This window comes from Osmerus mordax, chromosome 5 (genome assembly GCF_038355195.1).
Source record: "Osmerus mordax isolate fOsmMor3 chromosome 5, fOsmMor3.pri, whole genome shotgun sequence".
NCBI lineage: Eukaryota > Metazoa > Chordata > Actinopteri > Osmeriformes > Osmeridae > Osmerus > Osmerus mordax.
Window position 1 is genome coordinate 2,926,131 of NC_090054.1, and position 21,296 is coordinate 2,947,426.

The 21,296-nt window shown below is 49.9% G+C and overlaps 1 protein-coding gene across 1 annotated transcript in view; it reads right to left on the reverse strand.

The window, feature by feature from the left end:
- The window catches only part of eys (eyes shut homolog), a 171,744-nt gene that overhangs the window by 9,372 nt on the left and 141,076 nt on the right, over window positions 1-21,296 (reverse strand). The window contains exons 38-43 of the mRNA XM_067236547.1: window positions 19,516-19,624; window positions 18,386-18,606; window positions 9,926-10,098; window positions 3,686-3,868; window positions 2,338-2,504; window positions 1,857-2,001 (exon numbers count right to left, since the gene is read on the reverse strand). Of these exons, the coding sequence (XP_067092648.1) occupies window positions 1,857-2,001; window positions 2,338-2,504; window positions 3,686-3,868; window positions 9,926-10,098; window positions 18,386-18,606; window positions 19,516-19,624 (998 nt within the window). The remainder of the gene's footprint in view (window positions 1-1,856; window positions 2,002-2,337; window positions 2,505-3,685; window positions 3,869-9,925; window positions 10,099-18,385; window positions 18,607-19,515; window positions 19,625-21,296) is intronic.

Consider the following 21,296-nt stretch of genomic DNA (forward strand, 5'->3'; position numbering starts at 1 on the left):
GGGAAACAGACAGACGTGATGTTGGTCACTTGAGATAGTGACCACTCCATTGTGGGGGCATTCCTTTAAATAGCGAGGCTGAAGATAGGTTGGGCAGCAGAACTTGTGAGACGCTGTTTGGGCGTGCGCTACTTATGATTCCATCTGATTCACGGACAGATGGTATTGTGTGTATTGTCTAATGTTTGTGTATCGAAGATGGTTGTTTCTGTGTTCAATTGTTTGTTCGATAATACATACATATTTTAAAGATATCCAACCAGTTTTCATTACACATTAATCCTTCAGAATTACCACCACACGCTAATTCTCACTCCAGCCCAAAACCCACCTAGAAATAGCACTTAAAGTTGAACAAAATGTCCCCGCAAGGATAGTTAACAAGACACTCCCCACACACACACACACACACGTATCGTTAACAGTTTGTGGTTATGTTACAGTGTGCCCGCACAAAACCTAAATCAACTGAATGCCCTGTGTGCTGTTGCAGGACACACTACGTGTTCAGAGATGAACGGGTTAAAACACAATCAAACAGATCAGTGGAGCCAAATTGAAAAACACTCGTTCACCTTCATTTAAAGGGGGATATTTTACAATTACGAATATCCCTCTGGTGCCTGAAACAACTTATGATGATGTTTATTGCTGTTATCATCATTAGCTTTATGGCAATATCAACGCTCCTCTGGCATTATCCGGCATGCTAATGCTGCGTACACACCAGCCATCTCGCTGTGGGCCACCAGGGAGCACACCATGCTGATTATGATGGAGATCATTCGCTTGCCCTTTGATCCTGCTGACTTGCGAGCAGATGGATTTTCCACAGAAACTGGTAATGTTCTGAGCACAGAGAGGTGAGGGCCACAATCAACCTCGGAACACACACACGCACATCCCCCCCCCCCACACACACATCCTCCCCCCCACACACACATGCCCTCCCCACACACACACACCCCCCCCCCCCTCCCCACACACCCCCCCCCCCCACACACACACATCCCCCCCCACACACACGCACATCCCCCCCCCACACACACATCCCCCCCCCACACACGCACATCCCCCCACACACACACATCCCCCCCACACACACCCCCCCCCACACACACACATCCCCCCCCACACACACGCACATCCCCCCCCCACACACACATCCCCCCCCACACACACATCCCCCCCCCACACACGCACATCCCCCCCCCACACACGCACATCCCCCCCACACACATCCCCCCCCCACACATCCCCCCCCCACACACGCACATCCCCCACACACGCACATCCCCCCACACACACACATCCCCCCCACACACATCCCCCCCCACACACACATCCCCCCCACACACACATCCCCTCCCCACACACACACATCCCCCCCTACACACATCCCCCCCACACACACACACCCCCCCCACACTCACACACACATCCCCCCCACACTCACACACACATCCCCCCCCCCCACACACACACATCCCCCCCCCACACACGCACATCCCCCCCACACTCACACACACATCCCCCCCACACACACACATCCCCCCCCCACACATCCCCCCCCCCCCACACACACACATCTCCCACCAAATACACCCCCACACACACACATACACAATCGTAAACACACACACACCCCCCCACACACACACACATCCCCCCCACACACACGCCCAATCCACGCAAAGCCCCCCACACACTTACACCTACACACACATAGCGCCCCCCATACATACACGCACACATCACATACTCAAACCCCCCCAGACGTTTCAGTATGTTTCCTCAGCCTGACAGGAGAACCATGAAGCCCCGCCCCTCCGGGCCGCTGCCCCCCCACATCTCACCTTGGAAGCCGTTCCGGAACCTGGAGCCCACAGGCAGCAGTTCAGGGGTGTGTTCGTTATAACCTCCCACAAATATGGGGTTGAGCACGTTCAGGCCCACCAGCGGCCCAGGGGAGGAGCCAGTCCTGTTCCTCTGTCCGTCCACCTAACGTACACACAACATACAAACAACGTCAAACAACGTACAAACAACGCTGAACAACACTCACTGCAACGCCCCCCCCCCCCCCCCCCCCCCCTTCAGGAGCAAGCTGCGGAGGACTGATCACCATGCTGAGAGAGTTTGGGGGGAGGGAGGGAGGGGGAGACAAACAAAGAGACCTTCAGAATGACTGACAGAACGTATAAAGATCCGGAATGCCGGGCAGAACCGCTGAGGGTTCAACTCCAAACTGTGGAGGTTGCCCTTCCTCAGACTGAATCGATATCAAAGAAACACACATCACATCCCCGCTCCTTCAGGAGGCTCCTCAGAACCCACCTTCAGCCACCCAGTCCGCCTCCACCGTCCGAAGGTCACGGTGTGGATATCGACGCGGCGGTCCAGACGATCGCTGATGATGTTCCCCACGCCGGAACCCAGGCTGAACTTGTGCAGAACCCGCCCGTTACGAACTCCCAGAACCAGGAAGTCATCTCCATCGACGCCTTGAAGATCAATCATTCATGTTAGAACTCTATCAAACAACTACTGTACTGTGTATCCTCATGTCCTATCATTCCATGTGATTAAGTCATGTAGGAGGATCTGTCGAGTTCACAGGCTCGCTCGTTACACGCCCAACTGACCCGCTGAAGGGACACAGTCCAGCAAAGGAGGGGCTGTCGTCTTTGTGTGTGCGAGCGCACAAACCCTCACATATCAAGAGACGCAAAATAATTGGGTCTAATGGAGAGTGAAGTTCTGACGATGCTTTGTGACGGTTCCGCTTCCAGGCAGCCTCGTCCCAGCATGCAGTGCGGCGAGGCGTCCCCGATGTGGATGACGATCCCTCACGATCACACCGATGATCACGCGAGCTGTTCCCTTCTCCCGCCGCTTCCGTCCCTCTCTCCGTATTCGGTCCTCTTTCGCTCTCTCTGCTACTGTTCCCCCGACAGTCGCTGCATTGCTCCCCCGACTGTCGCCCCTCCCTCCCCTCTCCATGAATCCCCCTAAATGCTAACCTCAGGAGAGAGACAGCAGAGGGGAGCCGATCCATAAGCCCTCATCCGCTTATTCAGCTGCCTGGGAGTCTGGATTCAACATGCAGCCAAGTAACGACACAGCAGTTAGCAGCTACTGAAGCGGCTCTGAGAGGAAGAAGTGTACCCACTCAGTGACAGCTGTCAGTGTTATGTCACCCCCCCCCCCCCCCCACCTGTGTTTTGAAAGAAACGGCGGTAAACATCGGCCGTGGGAGAGGGTGATGGAGTCTCCTATTCCCTGGCTGCCGGCCTCCAGCTCGCACTGGAGACACACTCGAGGTAGACAGCATTCTGAAGGAGGGGACTAATTGCAGTGTTGGCAAAAAGACTTCTCAGGAAAGGACCAGGAGAGGAGGAGCCAGCTTTTGGCCCTGCCAAAGCCTCTCCCAGAGGGAGCAGACTTTATAGGAGCACCAGCAGGGAAAGTGGAATATATATCGTCCTAAAATATCTATTAGACGAGACATTACCATACACGGCGGGAGGAGCACTCAATATGGTGACGGGAGTCCGGCGAGCAGGCGTAATGAAGCTAGAGGATTGGATGGCGTTGCCCAGGAGACCTCGCCAAGATATTTCCCACCCGTCAGGTGATTTACAAAGTCGGTTTGTCTCTCCCCCCCCCCCGTGTCGCTCCTCACCTTCTCCTTTCTGCCCTGAGAACAGGATGAGGTTGTCCTTCCAGGCGGAGGCGTTGTTGGCGAAGGTGAGCTTCAGCTGGAACTCGTAGAAGGCGCTGAGGCTGGGGATGGGGGAGAAGGCCATGAAGGAGGTGGAGCCAAACTCATCGTTGCCGCCGAAGCGGGCGCGGGTGATGTTGATGGCTGCGGAACAAAGACAGGAGGCGCCGTCAGAGAAGCTCAAAGAAGCGACCCTGACCGGTAATGTCATGTAATACAGGACAATGCTTCCTGCCGTGAAAACACCTGCTTTTCACATCTAACAGCACCCTGATCACCAGGGCTCTGATCATCTGTAATGGTCACATTAAAGTGCAAGCACAATACAGAGCTACATCTGACGCGATACATAAGTGCAGGTGTATTTCTGTAAGATATAAACACCTTATTCTAGCGTGGCGGGTCTTCATTTCATGACTAGTTCAGTCCAACAGCAGACCTGACCACCACCAGGTGGCGCTCACCATCCATGCTGCAGCGCAGGACAGAGACATCTTTTCTGCTCAGTGATATGGGGAGAAAGGATGGCCTGCTTTCCCAAAGCAGTCGTTTCTCCCTTCTCTTGTTTTCTTTTTGTCTTTCAACTGCGGTTTGAGGATTTGGAGCGCGGTGAGCTTCACACCTAACCCAAGCAGGACCACGGCCCCTGTGAATAACGATAACCATCCCGGCGAGTGCCGGCCTCATGGCTGATTTAATAACGCCCGGCTCTTGGCGTGTCTCTGCGTGTCGATGTTCCTGATCATCCCAGCGGGAGACCTCCTCGCCCACCTCTCTCCAGACGTTACGTGGCCCTCTCTGCTGCTGTGCACAGCGATCGCACCCGCGATCCCAGGGCCGCTCCCGATCGCAGGGAGGGCGTGCTTGTTCTGGGCCTGGGGCTGTGGTTAAATACTGTGTTTGGGCTGCTCCTCAGCGGTCTGTTGGGTCCCTGCATTATTTAAAGCCCCCCTTTCTCTCTACCCCCCCTTCTCTCTCTCTGCCTCCCCCTCTCACTCTGTCCCCCCTCTCTACCTCCCATACTGCCTCCCCCTCTCTCTGCCTCTCTCTCTCTCTCTCTCTCTCTCTCTCTCCCTCCCTCCCTCCCTCCCTCTCCCTCTCCCTCTCTCTCCCTCTCTGCTTCCCTGTCTTCCAGTCCCTCTCTACAGTATCTCTTTGACTCAAGTCATCCCACCCCCGTTTTGCACTCGGCCTTTCTTAAATCCTCTCTATTTCTCTCCCCATTGGAAAGGCTTTCAGTCCTTAGTGTCAGTTTACACTAGAAGGCCACAAGATCAACTCTGCTTGCGTTTAGTCTTGTAAGGTACACTGGCACCCCACCCCTCACCTCCAGGGGATGAGTGAGGGGAGACTAGCGGCTGGAAACAGGGAGTCAGAGGCCGGCTGATAACTAGCACACAGCCCACGGTTCTGAGCTGTTAGAAGTGGACTGTCACCACCTCTCCTTCTCTTTGGACTGAGGCAGAGAGGTTGGGCGGTGGGTGAGCCAGTCCTTCCATAAGATGTTGGAAAACTGTTTCCTCTGACATGCTGTGTGATTGGAGGAGAATCAAGTCTCTCTTCTCTGTGAGAAGAGGAGCAGGGTCTCTCTCTCTGTGAGAAGAGGAGCAGGGTCTCTCTCTCTCTGTGAGAAGAGGAGCAGGGTCTCTCTCTCTGTGAGAAGAGGAGCAGGGTCTCTCTCTCTGTGAGAAGAGGAGCAGGGTCTCTCTCTCTCTGTGAGAAGTGGAGCAGGGTCTCTCTCTCTGTGATGAGAAGAGCAGGGTCTCTCTCTGTGATAACATGAGCAGGGTCTCTCTCTCTCTGTGAAAAGAGGAGCAGGGTCTCTCTCTCTGTGAGAAGAGGAGCAGGGTCTCTCTCTCTGTGATGAGAAGAGCAGGGTCTCTCTCTGTGATAACATGAGCAGGGTCTCTCTCTCTCTGTGAAAAGAGGAGCAGGGTCTCTCTCTCTGTGAGAAGAGGAGCAGGGTCTCTCTCTCTCTGTGAGAAGAAAAGCAGGGTCTCTCTCCCTCTGTGAGAAGAGGAGCAGGGTCTCTCTCTCTCTCTGTGATAAGGAGCAGGGTCTCTCTCTCTCTCTCTCTCTGTGAGAGAAGAGGAGCAGGGTCTCTCTCTCTGTGAGAAGAGGAGCAGGGTCTCTCTCTGAGAAGAGGAGCAGGGTCTCTCTCTGTGAAAAGAGGAGCAGGGTCTCTCTCTCTGTGAGAAGAGGAGCAGGGTCTCTCTCTCCAGGTGTGAGAAGAGGAGCAGGGTCTCTCTCTCTCTCTCTCTGTGAGAAGAGGAGCAGGGTCTCTCTCTCTCTCCAGGTGTGAGAAGAGGAGCAGGGTCTCTCTCTCTCTCTGTGAGAAGAGGAGCAGGGTCTCTCTCTGTGAGAAGAGGAGCAGGGACTCTCTCTTTCTCCAGGTGTGAGAAGTGTGTTCCAGCAGTAGATGGGTCTCTCTGTATGTTCGGAGAGGAGTCTCTTATGGGGTATGACTTGACACTGGTGGGGCTCTTGCTGCGTAAACAGATCATCCCACTTGAACATGCCCCAAAATCTACACTGTACAAGCGCCACACTAGGGAAGAGAGTGTTTCATACGTGACGTGTTCACACAGTCACAACACTAATCGATAGGATCCAGGAACACAATTGTTGTTATCTTGAGTTCCAGGTCATTCACTCTTGGTCTGGATGACTGAGGTCAGCTTCCAGGAAACTACAATGCTATGGTTGAAACTCTGTGAGCTGGAAACACAGGTGATTGGATTGAGCTCCTCTTTCCCAACTGAACCGCCTGTTGCCTCTCACACATTTAAAGACTTGGGAGACAATTCAATCCTCTCTCAAACCTGTAAACGTGGGAGCTGGAGGGCTCCTTGGTTGCACAACGTCTGACTTCACAGGAAGCACGGTTTATCTTAGCGATGAAGAGAAAGAAAGAGAGCTATAGAGAAAGCCAAAAAGTGACATTTTGATTGTCGCTTTGGCAATGTTTACAAATGTATTTCGTCCCAATAAAACCTTTTCTGAACTGAAATGACAGAGTGAATGAGAGACAGTGAGAGAGAGAAAGTGTTAGCGAGAGAGAGTTAAAGGAAAAACTACACCCTGGTTGGGCATTTCAAAATATTTGAGCTGTTTGAAGTTAAAACTGCCTGAGCTATGAGGCTCACACAAACAACATTCTTACATAAGAAAGCATAAAAGTGTTGAATATGCGGGAGGCTATAGAGTAAAGAGACTCTGTCACAAACTGCCTTGACAGATCCCTAGGATCCATATTTCACAGTCTAGTCATGGTTAAGAGTCAAATAGAAAATCCATAAATGTTTTAAGCATTTGGGTGCGTCCACATCTGTAGCAGGTTAGTCCCATCTCTCCCTGCCTCTAACCTTCAACTTCAGAAGACCCTGTGTGTTTTGACGGAGCACTGAGCTACGCTAACAACTAGGGGACAAAAAAACACCACATTAAATCATTTCTTTATCTCTCCGGGAGATCGTTCTGAACTTTTTCTTTTTTTTTTGGAGCAGAGAGAAAGCCTGGTTGTGTCTGCCAGCCTGGAGATAGTGTGAGGAGCATATTAAGATGGGCTAACCCAATACTGCTATCTTACATCTCTTACTGAGTGACCGGACAATCACTATTTTGTAGTGTGTGTCTCTGTGTGTTTTGGCTCAATGTGTTTCTGTGTGTTTGTCTGTGTGTGTGTGTTGCGTTTGTCTGTACCTGTGTTTCTGTGTGTGTGTTTCTGTGTGTGTTTCTTATGTCTGTGTGTGTGTGTTTCTGTGTGTTTGTGTTTCTGTGTGTGTGGGTTTGTGTGTGTGTGGTATGCAGCAGGAGCAGGAGTAGCAGGAGCAGGAGGAGGAGCGGGAGGAGAAGGGGGAGGAGGGGGATGAGGAGGAGGACGAGGAGGATGAGGAGCAGGAGGAGAACGAGGAGGAGCAGGATTAGCAGGAGGAGAACGAGGAGGAGCAGGATTAGCAGGAGCAGGCGCGGAGCCTGACGCCAGCAGCTAGGAGGACCTGCAGGTGATCAATACTGACTGATGCTATCTGACGCTATCAGGATTTCAATTCAAATGTCAGCCGCACTCAGGCTGTGACTGCAGAAGATTAGCCCACTCTATTTGGCCCTGGGCGAGCTTGGAGTGTGACAGGGGATCTGGCCTGGGACCAGCTGCCAAATCACCCACCAACTCCCGCCTGTAATTAGGACCAAACGAGACCGTTTGTTGTGGTGAAGCCACAGGAAGAGGCATTCTGAACCTGGCACTGCTCAGGAACCCTCACGAGATACCACCACGACTCAGGTCCTCCCCTAGCGACCAGCCCCAGACTCCTCCCCACCAGAGCCTGACTCGAGCGTTTTGCTGCAGGTGACGTTAGTACGGCACTGTTCACCGGCGGCCCCGCTGTGTTCCCAGAGATCCGAGCTCCGTACGTTATCCTGCTTCAGATGTTGACTTCCTCCACAGTCTCGTTTCCTGCTGGCAGCGTATCACTGGAAGAAGGACAGGGCTCTTCCGAGCGTTGCTGCTTCTTGCGTCAGATAATCTACAAAGGCCCGGGCTTGAGGCTCGGGCTGCCTTCAATCCCCCTGGCTGCTGCGTCCAAGCACAGGCCAACCGACGTGCTGTTTGCATACATTTACATTTAGCAGACGCTCTTATCCAGAGCGACTTACAGTAAGTACAGGGACATTCTCCCCGAGGCAAGTCGGGTGAAGTGCCTTGCCCAAGTACACAATGTCTTTTGGCATGACCGGGAATCGAACTGGCAACCTTCGGATTACTAGCCCACTTCCCTCACCGCTCAGCCACCTGACTCCTTAACATGCATACATGAATGTTGCTTCCTGTTCGGAGGGGGACTGAGAGAAGCCTGGACCTCGTCGACGGATCAAGCTGCATCGAAGGGAGCTGTTGAATTCTGGGAAGTGATGATGCGTCAGGTCGAGACAGACGATGGGGGTCAGGAGGAGCCCATGTGGGAGGTTGTGCAACTCCCAGATTTGGAAATGGCCTATGGGAGAAGTCCACAGAGTTGGCGACTGTTGGACCATTTAAGACTGAATCTGTATCAGGGTCAGTGTCTTGCAATTCGCTCATCAGCTGTACAATATCTGAAAGATGTTTCAAGAGTCTGATGAAAATACAAATGGCCTCATCCTAATTCCAGCACAGTGAAAACAGGGAGTGACTGGTTCTTTAAACACTGGCTGTTGGGAGAATGGGCTTTCAAAGCCCTTCTCAGCGCCCCGTGCAGTGCTTAACTGCACGGGGCGCTTAACTTAACGGGAGGTCCCGGAGCGCAGTGGATCCTGGTGGATCCGGCGACTCAAAACAAGGGTTGGAGGTAATAATACACTGCCTACGTAGCATCTCTGACTACAAAAACCACAACGCTGTGTGTACATCAGGGCAATGTTTATTTTAATTTGAGAACATGCACTGCATGGGTGCGAAATGTAAAAAAAACAAAAATACACTGCAACAATTGTTTTTACAAGCAGCAATTATCCATCGGACTATTAACTGCTGTGTCCACCGTGGTCTCCACATACTTGATCGACTGAGTTTTTTTTTGCTTGTTTGTGATCCGACTGGCCAGCGTATTTGAAGAAGTTAAGCAAACTTTGTTGTCTTTTTGACATTCGCGACATTTGCCAACATGTGCCCTGGCCCCGTGCCTTTAGAAAAACCCACCCCAGTAGACAGGCGCAGTATTGAGCAGGGGGTGGGCTCTCCTCCTGTCTGTTCCAGCTCATTAACCCCTCCCCTCCACCAGGACCAGACCCCGCCCCCTGACCAACCACGGGAGACAGGAGGGGAGGAGTGTGTGTGTGTGTGTGAGTGCAGGAGAGAGTATAATAAGTGTGTGTAAAAGCAGAGAGACGAGGAGAGAGAGGAGACCGAGAGGGTGAGTTTGTTACGCGTAAAAAAACTGAGATCGAGAAAAAGACAAAGATGGACAGAGAGTGTGTATGTGTGTGAGAGTGTGTGTGTGTGTGTGTGTGTGAGAGTGTGTGTGTGTGTGAGTGTGTGTGTGAGAGTGTGTGTGTCTATGTGTGTGTGCGGGTGTGTGTGTGTGAGAGTGTGTGTGCGGGTGTGTGTGTGTGAGAGTGTGTGTGAGAGTGTGTGAGAGTGTGTGTGAGAGTGTGTGTTAGAGTATGTGTGAGAGTGTGTGTGAGAGTGTGAGTGTGTGCGCGTGTGCATGCGGCTCCTACCTTCCTCACACAGCAGGCCCTGTCGTCCGTAGGGGCAGAGGCACACGGCCTCCAGGGGGGACTTGGGGAGGCAGGTGGCCCCCCGCCCACAGGGGCTCCTCTCACACGCCGTCAGCTGACACAGCCGGCCCGTGTACAGCAGGGGGCACGCACAGAACCAGCCCTCCCCATCACTAGACACACACATGGACACACACACACACACAATATACACACACTCACACGCACGCACACACACACACTCACATATACAGGCACACAGACAGACACACACACACACATAGGAAGAGATAATTAGGACGAGGTGGGAATGGAGCTCGTAGGATGGGGCCAGATCTTGAGCTCAGAAGCATCACCACAGGGAGGGTCTGAATAGAGAGCCAACACAGCGCTGCATACAAACACCCTGTTCAACACGCCAGAATCAACAGAGATTTGCAACTATGTTGAGTAATACCTCTATCACAAGTCATATCTGTGTCCCTGTGAAAGGAATCCATTTGATATATTTGAGATGGGCGGAAAAATAAGCTTGCATTTTAGATGGATTTAATGCTTTTTGGACGGAAATGGACAAGATATTGAGTTAAAGATTTATTCAAATAACCACCATGGACCCCATGCACTGCTGGAATTTAATTTATTTTCACCCTTTTTTTTTCCCTCCTCTGCAAAGGTAAACACAGCAATGGTTCCTGTCAATCCTGATAATAACTCGGCAGAAAAACCAATGATTGGTAGTGTTTGAGCAAACATATGGCCAACAGGCCTACAAGAGGACCTTCCTTCCCACCTTCCCATTCTTATTCGTGGGGTTTATCTGGTGCACCGATTGAAGGGTGGGCTGGCGTGATAAGTCCCATTCAGCCGGCGACTTCATGAGTTTCTCTGAGGTACACACTCTTTTCAAAGGTATTATATCAGATACAGGAAGCAGTGGCGGAGGTTTCAAATCTATAAACGAATAATGCGCTATGGGCAGCACCGTGGCGGCAGGTGTTTTGCTGCTGCAGTAATGCTGCTCCTAGAAATGAAATATTTCGATTCTGTTTCTCGGACGGAGGGGCAAAATGATCGGGGGAGAACTGAAAGAGTAAAAAATCCAAAGAACAATCTTCGGTTTGGTTTACAGATCAGTCCATTAACAGTGGGTAAAGGCAGCAGTGTGTGTAGTGTCATTGACTTAGTAATAAACACCACTGTCTAGACTGTGAACTGTGTGTATTGAAAGCCATATAATTCACAGACACTTGAGAGAGAAGATATTACTGCAATCAATGCTGAGGGTAACTGCACATGAGCTAATCTTCACACAAAAGAGGTTTTTGTATTCCGACTGACGGCGCTGATGCATGTCTGATTCCTACTGAATGGTCAGCTCTCTGTGTCCCTCCAGCAGCCAGCTGAATGGTCAGCTCTCTGTGTCCCCCCAGCAGCCAGCTGAATGGTCAGCTCTCTGTGTCCCTCCAGCAGCCAGCTGAATGGTCAGCTCTCTGTGTCCCCCCAGCAGCCAGCTGAATGGTCAGCTCTCTGTGTCCCTCCAGCAGCCAGCTGAATGGTCAGCTCTCTGTGTCCCCCCAGCAGCCAGCTGAATGGTCACCTCTCTGTGTCCCTCCAGCAGCCAGCTGAATGGTCACCTCTCTGTGTCCCTCCAGCAGTCAGCTGAATGGTCAGCTCTCTGTGTCCCCCCAGCAGCCAGCTGAATGGTCAGCTCTCTGTGTCCCCCCAGCAGCCAGCTGAATGGTCAGCTCTCTGTGTCCCTCCAGCAGTCAGCTGAATGGTCAGCTCTCTGTGTCCCTCCAGCAGCCAGCTGAATGGTCAGCTCTCTGTGTCCCTCCAGCAGCCAGCTGAATGGTCAGCTCTCTGTGTCCCCCCAGCAGCCAGCTGAATGGTCAGCTCTCTGTGTCCCTCCAGCAGCCAGCTGAATGGTCAGCTCTCTGTGTCCCACCAGCAGTCAGCTGAATGGTCAGCTCTCTGTGTCCCTCCAGCAGCCAGCTGAATGGTCAGCTCTCTGTGTCCCCCCAGCAGCCAGCTGAATGGTCAGCTCTCTGTGTCCCACCAGCAGTCAGCTGAATGGTCAGCTCTCTGTGTCCCACCAGCAGCCAGCTTAAGTCACAAGAGCCTTCCATGAGTCTGGATGGTGGAGAATAATTTAACACAAAGACTGCCTAGAGTGGAGCCTGTGTAAGTGCTTATAGACCATAGAAATATGCAGTATATGACATAGTGCTTTGATGTATGCACACTAGGAGGGTTTTGTTCTTGTAAAATAGGAAAATATGATGGACTATATCTACACTGTATTGTGTACACAAGATCCCAAGGACACATTGCTATATTGGAATAATAATGAAATAAAGAAAAGAACAAAATAACACAAATGAACACTCTAAAATGTGTAAATGTCAAGGCAGCGCAGCCAGCCCTGGCCAAATTGGGTCAAACATTCGGCATCGCAGACATTGTGAAATAATGACCTGTCTCCTGTACCGTGCTGGCTACGTTTCTAAGGGTAAGAGACAAGACCTGTTGAGACATAATCAGATGAATAATTAAAGAGCACACGAGAGGCAGGCCAGTTGTAAGCGTAGTTAGTGCTTCTGCTAACCTTAACCTTTCCATCTCCTGCCTACGACCTAGGAGGCGACCTAGGAGGTTTCATGCAGTGCAGAGGCACGGCGACCTAGGAGGTTTCATGCAGTGCAGAGGCACGGCGACCTAGGAGGTTTCATGCAGTGCAGAGGCACGGCGACCTAGGAGGTTTCATGCTGTGCAGAGGCACGGCGACCTAGGAGGTTTCATGCAGTGCAGAGGCACGGCGACCTAGGAGGTTTCATGCAGTGCAGAGGCACGGCGACCTAGGAGGTTTCATGCTGTGCAGAGGCACGGCGACCTAGGAGGTTTCATGCAGTGCAGAGGCACGGCGACCTAGGAGGTTTCATGCAGTGCAGAGGCACGGCGACCTAGGAGGTTTCATGCTGTGCAGAGGCACGGCGACCTAGGAGGTTTCATGCTGTGCAGAGGCACGGCGACCTAGGAGGTTTCATGCTGTGCAGAGGCACGGCGACCTAGGAGGTTTCATGCTGTGCAGAGGCACGGCGACCTAGGAGGTTTCAGCACCACAGCAGTTCTTCGAACCCGCTGTCTACATTTCTCCCACCCCCCCAAAAAGCTTGATTATGTTCTGTATTGGACGCCCCCCCCCCCCCCGTAGGGTTGGAGTTGGCTATATCCTCTATTCTTTTGTATTTCCTTATTTTTCTCCTTCGCTACAGCCCACACATGCTGTCAATGTACTGCCTCACTGCTTCAAGGGTATTACTGACCCCATTACATTTTATTGAATATAATAATATCCAGTCAATGCAGTGTGCAACAGTATAAACACACAAAGTATTTTGGTATTGGACAGCTTGTGTTTGGACGGCAGAGCTGATTACTGATAAGACCTTCACACCCTGCTTCTTGAACGAGATGTTTCTCCACACGTAATCCTTCAAAAATGTCATACTAATATTTGAACTGATTTCAAATGGCCAATGTCTGGCTGAACCCAAAAAGAAAAGCCTCTTTTTTTCTCACTAAGATGACATCAAGCTTTAAGCCCCTGGCGAACCCAACCAACCAAACCAACTAGAAGAGAGACCATTATCTCAGCTCCCACGATCAATCTCATCATCATTTTACTAACGACATTCATTTCTTTCGCCTGTCCTTTCAATGGAGAACAACACTGTGGTGTTCTGACACAAAGTCAATAGATGTGAGATGTGTCTGAGACAGTTAATTAGTGTGGCTCACGAAAGCCTAATGGCCATCTATCTAATCAGATCACTAAGGAATTGAGTCTAGTCTGCCATCTTTTATCTGGGCGACAAATACGGTGTCTCGGCCTGGTTGGTCCTCTGCAACGCCAGACCGAGGGACCAATCTGAACATCCAACACATATCTGCTCCAAATAAAAGCATAAGCAGAGATGCAGTGACAAGATCAAACAAACAGTGACTTGACTATGCGAGGCTGATTAGGAGCGAAGGACAGACTCTAAATGAGGAGGTAGTTCACCTTGTGGGATCACAGACCAGGTCCCGAAGGAGAACTCTCTTCTTCTCTCCGTCTGAGGACAAGGCGAGGTCTACAGGAACTTCAGTGAGATGGGACGGGGTCGGCTTCACACTCCAGTCGTTAATGAGGCCTAATCACAACCCTGATTACATTACATATGTGCGGTAACAAAAGGTTACCGTCATCTAGCCAGAGGCAATCATTTGATTACAAATTGTGTTTCTCGTTGTGGTAGGTTGTTGTGGTGATTATGATAATCACAGACACAACACGAGGACACAAACATCTCCACGCTCCTCTTGTTTCTGGTGCCATTTCAGGAGTGCACAGAGCACACACACAGGATTAATAATTGATAGGAAGAGTAAATTGTTAATCTGTTGAGCACCAGATAAACTGCTGAATAATTGATTCGTTTGCTCATGATATCTCTGTCAGTAGGGCTCTAGCTAGGAACAATATAATCCTTTTGGCCGCATACATGTTTGAAGCCATGGCCCCTTGCAGATCAGTTCCACTTCTCATCTTCTCATGTGTTGGTGTTTTACTGCAAACATGACATGACTGTGTGTTCATAGTCTAACCAGACTCCTGGAATTAACATTTGAAACATGTATTTCATTGAACTTTATGGTTTATTTTAATATCCTATAGGGTTAGGATTATGCATTAATTACACTGTTATTCTTTGAAAAAGAGCTCTTAGGTAACACATTATCGAATTGTCCCTGACATGCTTGACTGTCCCCTAACCTTTTTGTTATTTGTACTGCATCAATTTCATGGTCACAACACTGTTTGATTGGACCGCTTTTTCTTTAAGGGACACAATCCAAGAGATAGCTCCAGAACCGTGGCAGCTGAAGGCTATTTGAAAGCAGCTTCTATTTTACAACCTTGGAATGTTCCAGAATACTCCAGGAATACTCTAGGTGACAGATGAACGTTGTCCTTCCCTCCTTCACCCCTCCTCCGTTCATTAGCGCTTTCTGATCTAAACAGAGAGCACGCTAGGCGTGTACAACAACATTCCTTACAGAGGAAAATAAGAAGCACAAGCTCATGTGGCTGCATAGCAGATGGCTGGTCTGTAAGGGCGAGAACCGTCTCAACTCCCCTGCAACGAGCTGTCAGGAAGTACAGACGTTAACAGCGGCCTCTGGAGCAGGACATGCCTACTGAAACTTTCTAAACAATCTCAGACTAGACAAACTTTTAGATTCATTTAGATCATGCTCCACTATTTTAATAAAACAACTTATTTTTTTCGAAATCCTATAGACCAAGTCATCCAGTGATTCAGAAGTGTCGTTCCAACGAACCACGTTAAACGATTTAGAGAACCAAGGTTGTTGCAAGACAACGTCGTTATTGGATGCCGTGTACCCTATGTGGGCCATTCAAAAACATATTATACACAGTTTTTCTCTCTATGTTTAACATGGACCCACATCCACGGACTAATTCAAGAGCAGTTTTCTTCTGAGTTTTGTATGTCCTCCAGAATTCAAAGAAAACACTTAAAAGAGTCCTTCTCTTTGAGATGTGCCCCTCAGGGCCTGAAGAACAACACAACTACATGAAGGTAATGAGAACCGCTCTCTGTTGCTCGCTAGCAGAGCAGTGATTGTCTTCAGGACCTTGGGTTGCTTCTTTAAATAATTACACATTATGCTTTTAACATTAAGCGTCCTGCCTCAAAAACAAAGTTACAGAAATCGACTTCTTACATTTAAATGTAAATTTAGCAGACGCTCTTATCCAGAGCGACTTACAGTAAGTACAGGGACATTCCCCCGAGGCAAGTAGGGTGAAGTGCCTTGCCCAAGGACACAACGTCAGTTGGCATGACCGGGAATCTAACTGGCAACCTTTGGATTACTAGCCCGACTCCCTCACCGCTCAGCCACCTGACTCCCTGACTCACTTCTTGGAGGCAGACACAGAACATTCCCGAATGAAGCAGCTCACAGAACGCGAGACATGCTTTCACTGACGGGATTTCAACAGAGAAACACAACGTAAAAAATAAGAAATAGCAGTGAAGCACAGCGCCATTCCAGTGCTACATCTCTCTCCACCTGATGTGGCTCCAGTGCTACATCTCTCTTGATCTGATGTGATTCCAGTGCTACATCTCTCTCCACCTGATGTGGTTCCAGTGCTACATCTCTCTCCACCTGATGTGGCTCCAGTGCTACATCTCTCTTGATCTGATGTGATTCCAGTGCTACATCTCTCTCCATCTGATGTGGCTCCAGTGCTACATCTCTCTCCACCTGATGTGGCTCCAGTGCAACATCTCTCTCCACCTGATGTGGTTCCAGTGCTACATCTCTCTCCACCTGATATGGTTCCAGTGCTACATCTCTCTCCACCTGATGTGGTTCCAGTGCTACATCTCTCTCCACCTGATGTGATTCCAGTGCTACATCTCTCTCCACCTGATATGGTTCCAGTGCTACATCTCTCTCCACCTGATATGGTTCCAGTGCTACATCTCTCTCCACCTGATGTGGTTCCAGTGCTACATCTCTTTCCACCTGATATGGTTCCAGTGCTACATCTCTCTCCACCTGATATGGTTCCAGTGCTACATCTCTCTCCACCTGATGTGGTTCCAGTGCTACATCTCTCTCCACCTGATATGGTTCCAGTGCTACATCTCTCTCCACCTGATGTGATTCCAGTGCTACATCTCTCTCCACCTGATGTGATTCCAGTGCTACATCTCTCTCCACCTGATATGGTTCCAGTGCTACATCTCTCTCCATCTGATTTGGCTCCAGTGCTACATCTCTCTCCACCTGATGTGGTTCCAGTGCTACATCTCTCTCCACCTGATGTGGTTCCAGTGCTACATCTCTCTCCACCTGATGTGGTTCCAGTGCTACATCTCTCTCCACCTGATGTGGTTCCAGTGCTACATCTCTCTCCACCTGATGTGATTCCAGTGCTACATCTCTCTCCACCTGATATGGTTCCAGTGCTACATCTCTCTCCACCTGATATGGTTCCAGTGCTACATCTCTCTCCACCTGATGTGATTCCAGTGCTACATCTCTCTCCACCTGATATGGTTCCAGTGCTACATCTCTCTCCACCTGATATGGTTCCAGTGCTACATCTCTCTCCACCTGATGTGATTCCAGTGCTACATCTCTCTCCACCTGATATGGTTCCAGTGCTACATCTCTCTCCACCTGATATGGTTCCAGTGCTACATCTCTCTCCACCTGATGTGGTTCCAGTGCTACATCTCTCTCCACCTGATATGGTTCCAGTGCTACATCTCTCTCCACCTGATGTGGTTCCAGTGCTACATCTCTCTCCACCTGATATGGTTCCAGTGCTACATCTCTCTCCACCTGATATGGTTCCAGTGCTAAATCTCTCTCCACCTGATGTGATTCCAGAGGAATCCAAGGCGACTCATAGATCCAGTGCTCTGTGATCCAGGCTGACCTGTCGCCTGCAGGAGAGTTCACAGGGTCATCACATTGCCACGCACTAATCACAGACATAACAGCGAGCCTGATGCATATGGTGAGCTAATGTGCGCCACCAAGACCTCCTAATTTGCATCCTGAGAGCAATTATTATTTGGATATTCAAGTGCTGCTAGCTGTGGCCGGGGAGCAGCCGGGGCTAAGAAAAGCGTCACCTGAACCGGTTATCTGATTACTGGAGGTGAAGGAGCATTCAGAAACCCAACGATGGCAACATCAAAACAAGTCCATGTGATTGCTTAGCGGGTTAGAATCAAAACGACATCCATCACACTGATAATAACTCATAATTTATCAAGAGAAAGTGTTGAGTCTTTTATCAGCAGGTATGGTCATGTGTGCCCTGCCAGAACACCACGCATGGGCTGCCACGGCTTCTTAAAACAACATTAATGCTCAAGAAATATTGCCTTTGAGAACCTCAATAGACATTAATGAATCATCTAACACAAGGTAATGTGCTGCTAATGGGCTTCGATGCTTTAACGTCTCTCAATTGATTAGTAGTAATGGACTCCTAAGTATGGTCTAGGTGCAAGAGAGGGAAGGACGCGAACAGACCCCGGAACATTGATTCATACGAAGTCACATGACCACTTTATGATCAGAACAGCGGGTTAGCAATCAAGCCAGGATGTCTTGATGACCGAGCTTTGTCTTCTGCATGAAAGCAAACATGGATAATCATGCCAGCAAAAAACACAAAAAAAAAACAAAAAACACACTTTCTGAAAGAACAGTTCTTTGATTCGTCTCCGAGTTGCCGTTTTCACAGGTGCGTTACATCCACCAGGGTTCATCATTAGACACATCAAGCACGCCTTGGGTGTCTGACAGAGCGTGCAGGCGTGGCAGGATGTGTGCTGGCGGGGGGAGCATTCTTACCTGACACAGGTGCCTCCGTTGCGGCAGGGCAGATGCTGGCAGACTGGAGGATCGCAGTTCTGGATGTTCCTCCCGCCCGAGGCCTCCCCCACCAGGTCCACCTCCCTGGAGTTCACCTGGAGGTCCCGCAGGCATCCCACCAGGCCCCTCACATCCTGGGCGTGGTCACGAAGCTCCCAGCGAGAAGGGACACCGCCCAGGAACATGGGTCCAAATGAGGCCTGGGGGATTTGGTGCAAGAGCAGATTTAAAATCTCTACTTATTTTAAAAGCGTTGGTGGTTACTAAACACTCAGTGAAATTTGTTGTTAACTATCCCTATAAATAAACTGAGAAATACATCCTGAGTTCAACCTTTTGGTTGGTGGAGATTTAATTGGTTTACATTAAACTTGATGTACTTGTGTATACATAATATTGACATAAGGCGCTGTTTACTTCCGAAATCCAGTCACACTCAATTGAGATGTTCAGACACTTGGTCCTGCTAGATCTACAGTATGATAAGGGCTTGTATGGAGGTGAACATCTCCCTATCGTACGCGGGAAAGTGTTTTTAAGAGATGAAATCCTTTCTTGCGAGCTTGCTTTGATTTACATTTACATTTAGTCATTTAGCAGACGCTCTTATCCAGAGCGACTTACAGTAAGTACAGGGACATTCCCCCGAGGCAAGTAGGGTGAAGTGACTTGCCCAAGGACACAACGTCATTTGGCACAGCCGGGAATCGAACTGGCAACCTTCAGATTACTAGCCCGATTTCTTAACCGCTCAGCCACCTGACTCCTAGATTCGCTCTCTAGATTTAGAAGGCAATTAGCTGCCGACAGTTGTCATATTAGCGCAGCCCACTCTTGTGAACCGACAGCTAATTCTACCTTAACAGTCAATTTAACAAGCCAGGTAAAATTGTGCATGTGCCAAGTATCCAAGTTTGTTTCCGGTAAACTCAGAAGCGCCACGTCCTCTCCCCCCTTATACACAAACAGTGACCTCCACACGTGTTTATGAACACATAGCGAGCAGCATGAACTGCCTCTCTGGTATTTAGAGCACGCAGTAACACGCTGCATACATGCAGTGTGAAGCGGCTCAGCCGCGGGGCTCGTCTCCAGACAGGAAGTGTTACCTCTGACCCAGGAAGGGACAGGACGTCCTCCTGACGCCCCACTGTCCTGTTCTCCACGGCTATCTCAAGCACGCACGACCCTCCATCCCTACCCACTGGTAGTCCATATCTGTGGAGAGAGAGAGAGAGAGAGAGAGAGAGAGAGAGAGAGAGAGAGAGAGAGAGAGAGAGAGAGAGAGAGAGAGAGAGAAAAGAGAGAGGAGGAGGAAAGAAAGATGAGGGAGAGAAACTTAACTCACAAGAATGTGGTTTTCATATTAAATCCATGCAGGCTTGAAGATTATGCACAGCAAGGTGAGATAGAGAGAGGGAGAGAGAGAGATGGTGGAGAGAGAGAGAGAGGTAGAGAGAGAGAGAGGGAGAAAGAGAGAGACAGAGAGGGAGGGGGAGAGAGAGAGACAGAGAGAGAGAGACAGAGAGAGAGAGAGGGAGAGAGAGAGAGAGGGAGGAAAGGGGAGAGAGATGGTGGAGAGAGGGAGAGGTAGAGAGGAGAGAGAGAGGAGAGAGAGAGGTAGAGAGAGGTAGAAAGAGAGAGAGGTAGAGAGAGAGGGAGGAGAGGGAGAGAGAGGTAGAGAGAGAGAGGTAGAGAGAGGGAGGAGAGAGAGAGATAGAGAGAAGGAGGGAGAGAGAGAGAGAGAGAGAGAGAGAGAGAGAGAGAGAGAGAGAGAGAGAGAGAGAGAGAGAGAGAGAGAGAGGGTCATAGAAAAAGCGTGACGGCTCACACTCTGCATTTCATATTTCCAGTAATCTGCCGTTTCATGATCCTGGAAGGACGGACTCTCACCACTGCATGGCGGATCAACACAGTACGTCCACCATTAACATGCCGCACACGCATAAAACACTGAATTAAAACAATCACGGAAAAACGGTTGCGTTGCCGAGGTAACAAGAGAGTGAGATGTTTGGATGGGTGTTGGCACAACCTCCACCGTGCTCAAACCACCGTGCTTTCTGGTTGCATAAGGATGATTCTGCATCCCTCAGCGGTGAGAGAAAACAATATCCCAGGTTGTTACATAAAGGGTCATGAAGAGAGGCACAATGGTGGTTGCTTTGTCCTGGCTGGTGACAAACTCAATCGTGGACTAAGGAAAGAGCTGGTGGCATCACTTTGGATTCATTAATGAATAGTGAAATGAGGCCAGCTGGGTGGAGATGTATGGTGAACAGAAGGAGTGGAGGAGGAGGAGGAAGAGAACTTCATCATTTGACCCTCTCCCCCTCTCTGGGGACACACACAACACACTGGCATTAGTCACTAATGTTTCCTCCTCAATGGATGTTCCACAGTGTTAAGTAGCTGGTCTACTTGTGTCGTATTCAAGCCTTGGCAAAGTCAAGTGGTTCCTTTCTCCTATTTATCACTGGTATGTTCCAGTGCGGAGAACATACCAGGGTCCATGGAGAATTCTGGGTGAGGCATCCATTATGTGAGGAGAGAGGCAGGAGAACTAGCCCCACACGTCTCCATCTGAAAATACATCCTTCACCTCAATATTGAAATATATAAATAAAAGAATGGGGGCTACATTTCTAACCTGACTCGCCAGATGGTTAGTTACACATATCCACCCGGGAAGTCTTATTATTTTGAGACTGTTTGGAAAAGGGAAAGGCAGTAAAAAAAAATACTTGCCAGGTGATTGGATGAACCATCTGTCTATCATCGTGGCGATGCTGATTGGTCCAAACCACCGTGGTTCGGGCAAAGATAAAAAATGTGCAAGGTTAGTAAGCCTCAGCTTGTTGAAGAACTGGCATGTTATGAATGTACATGA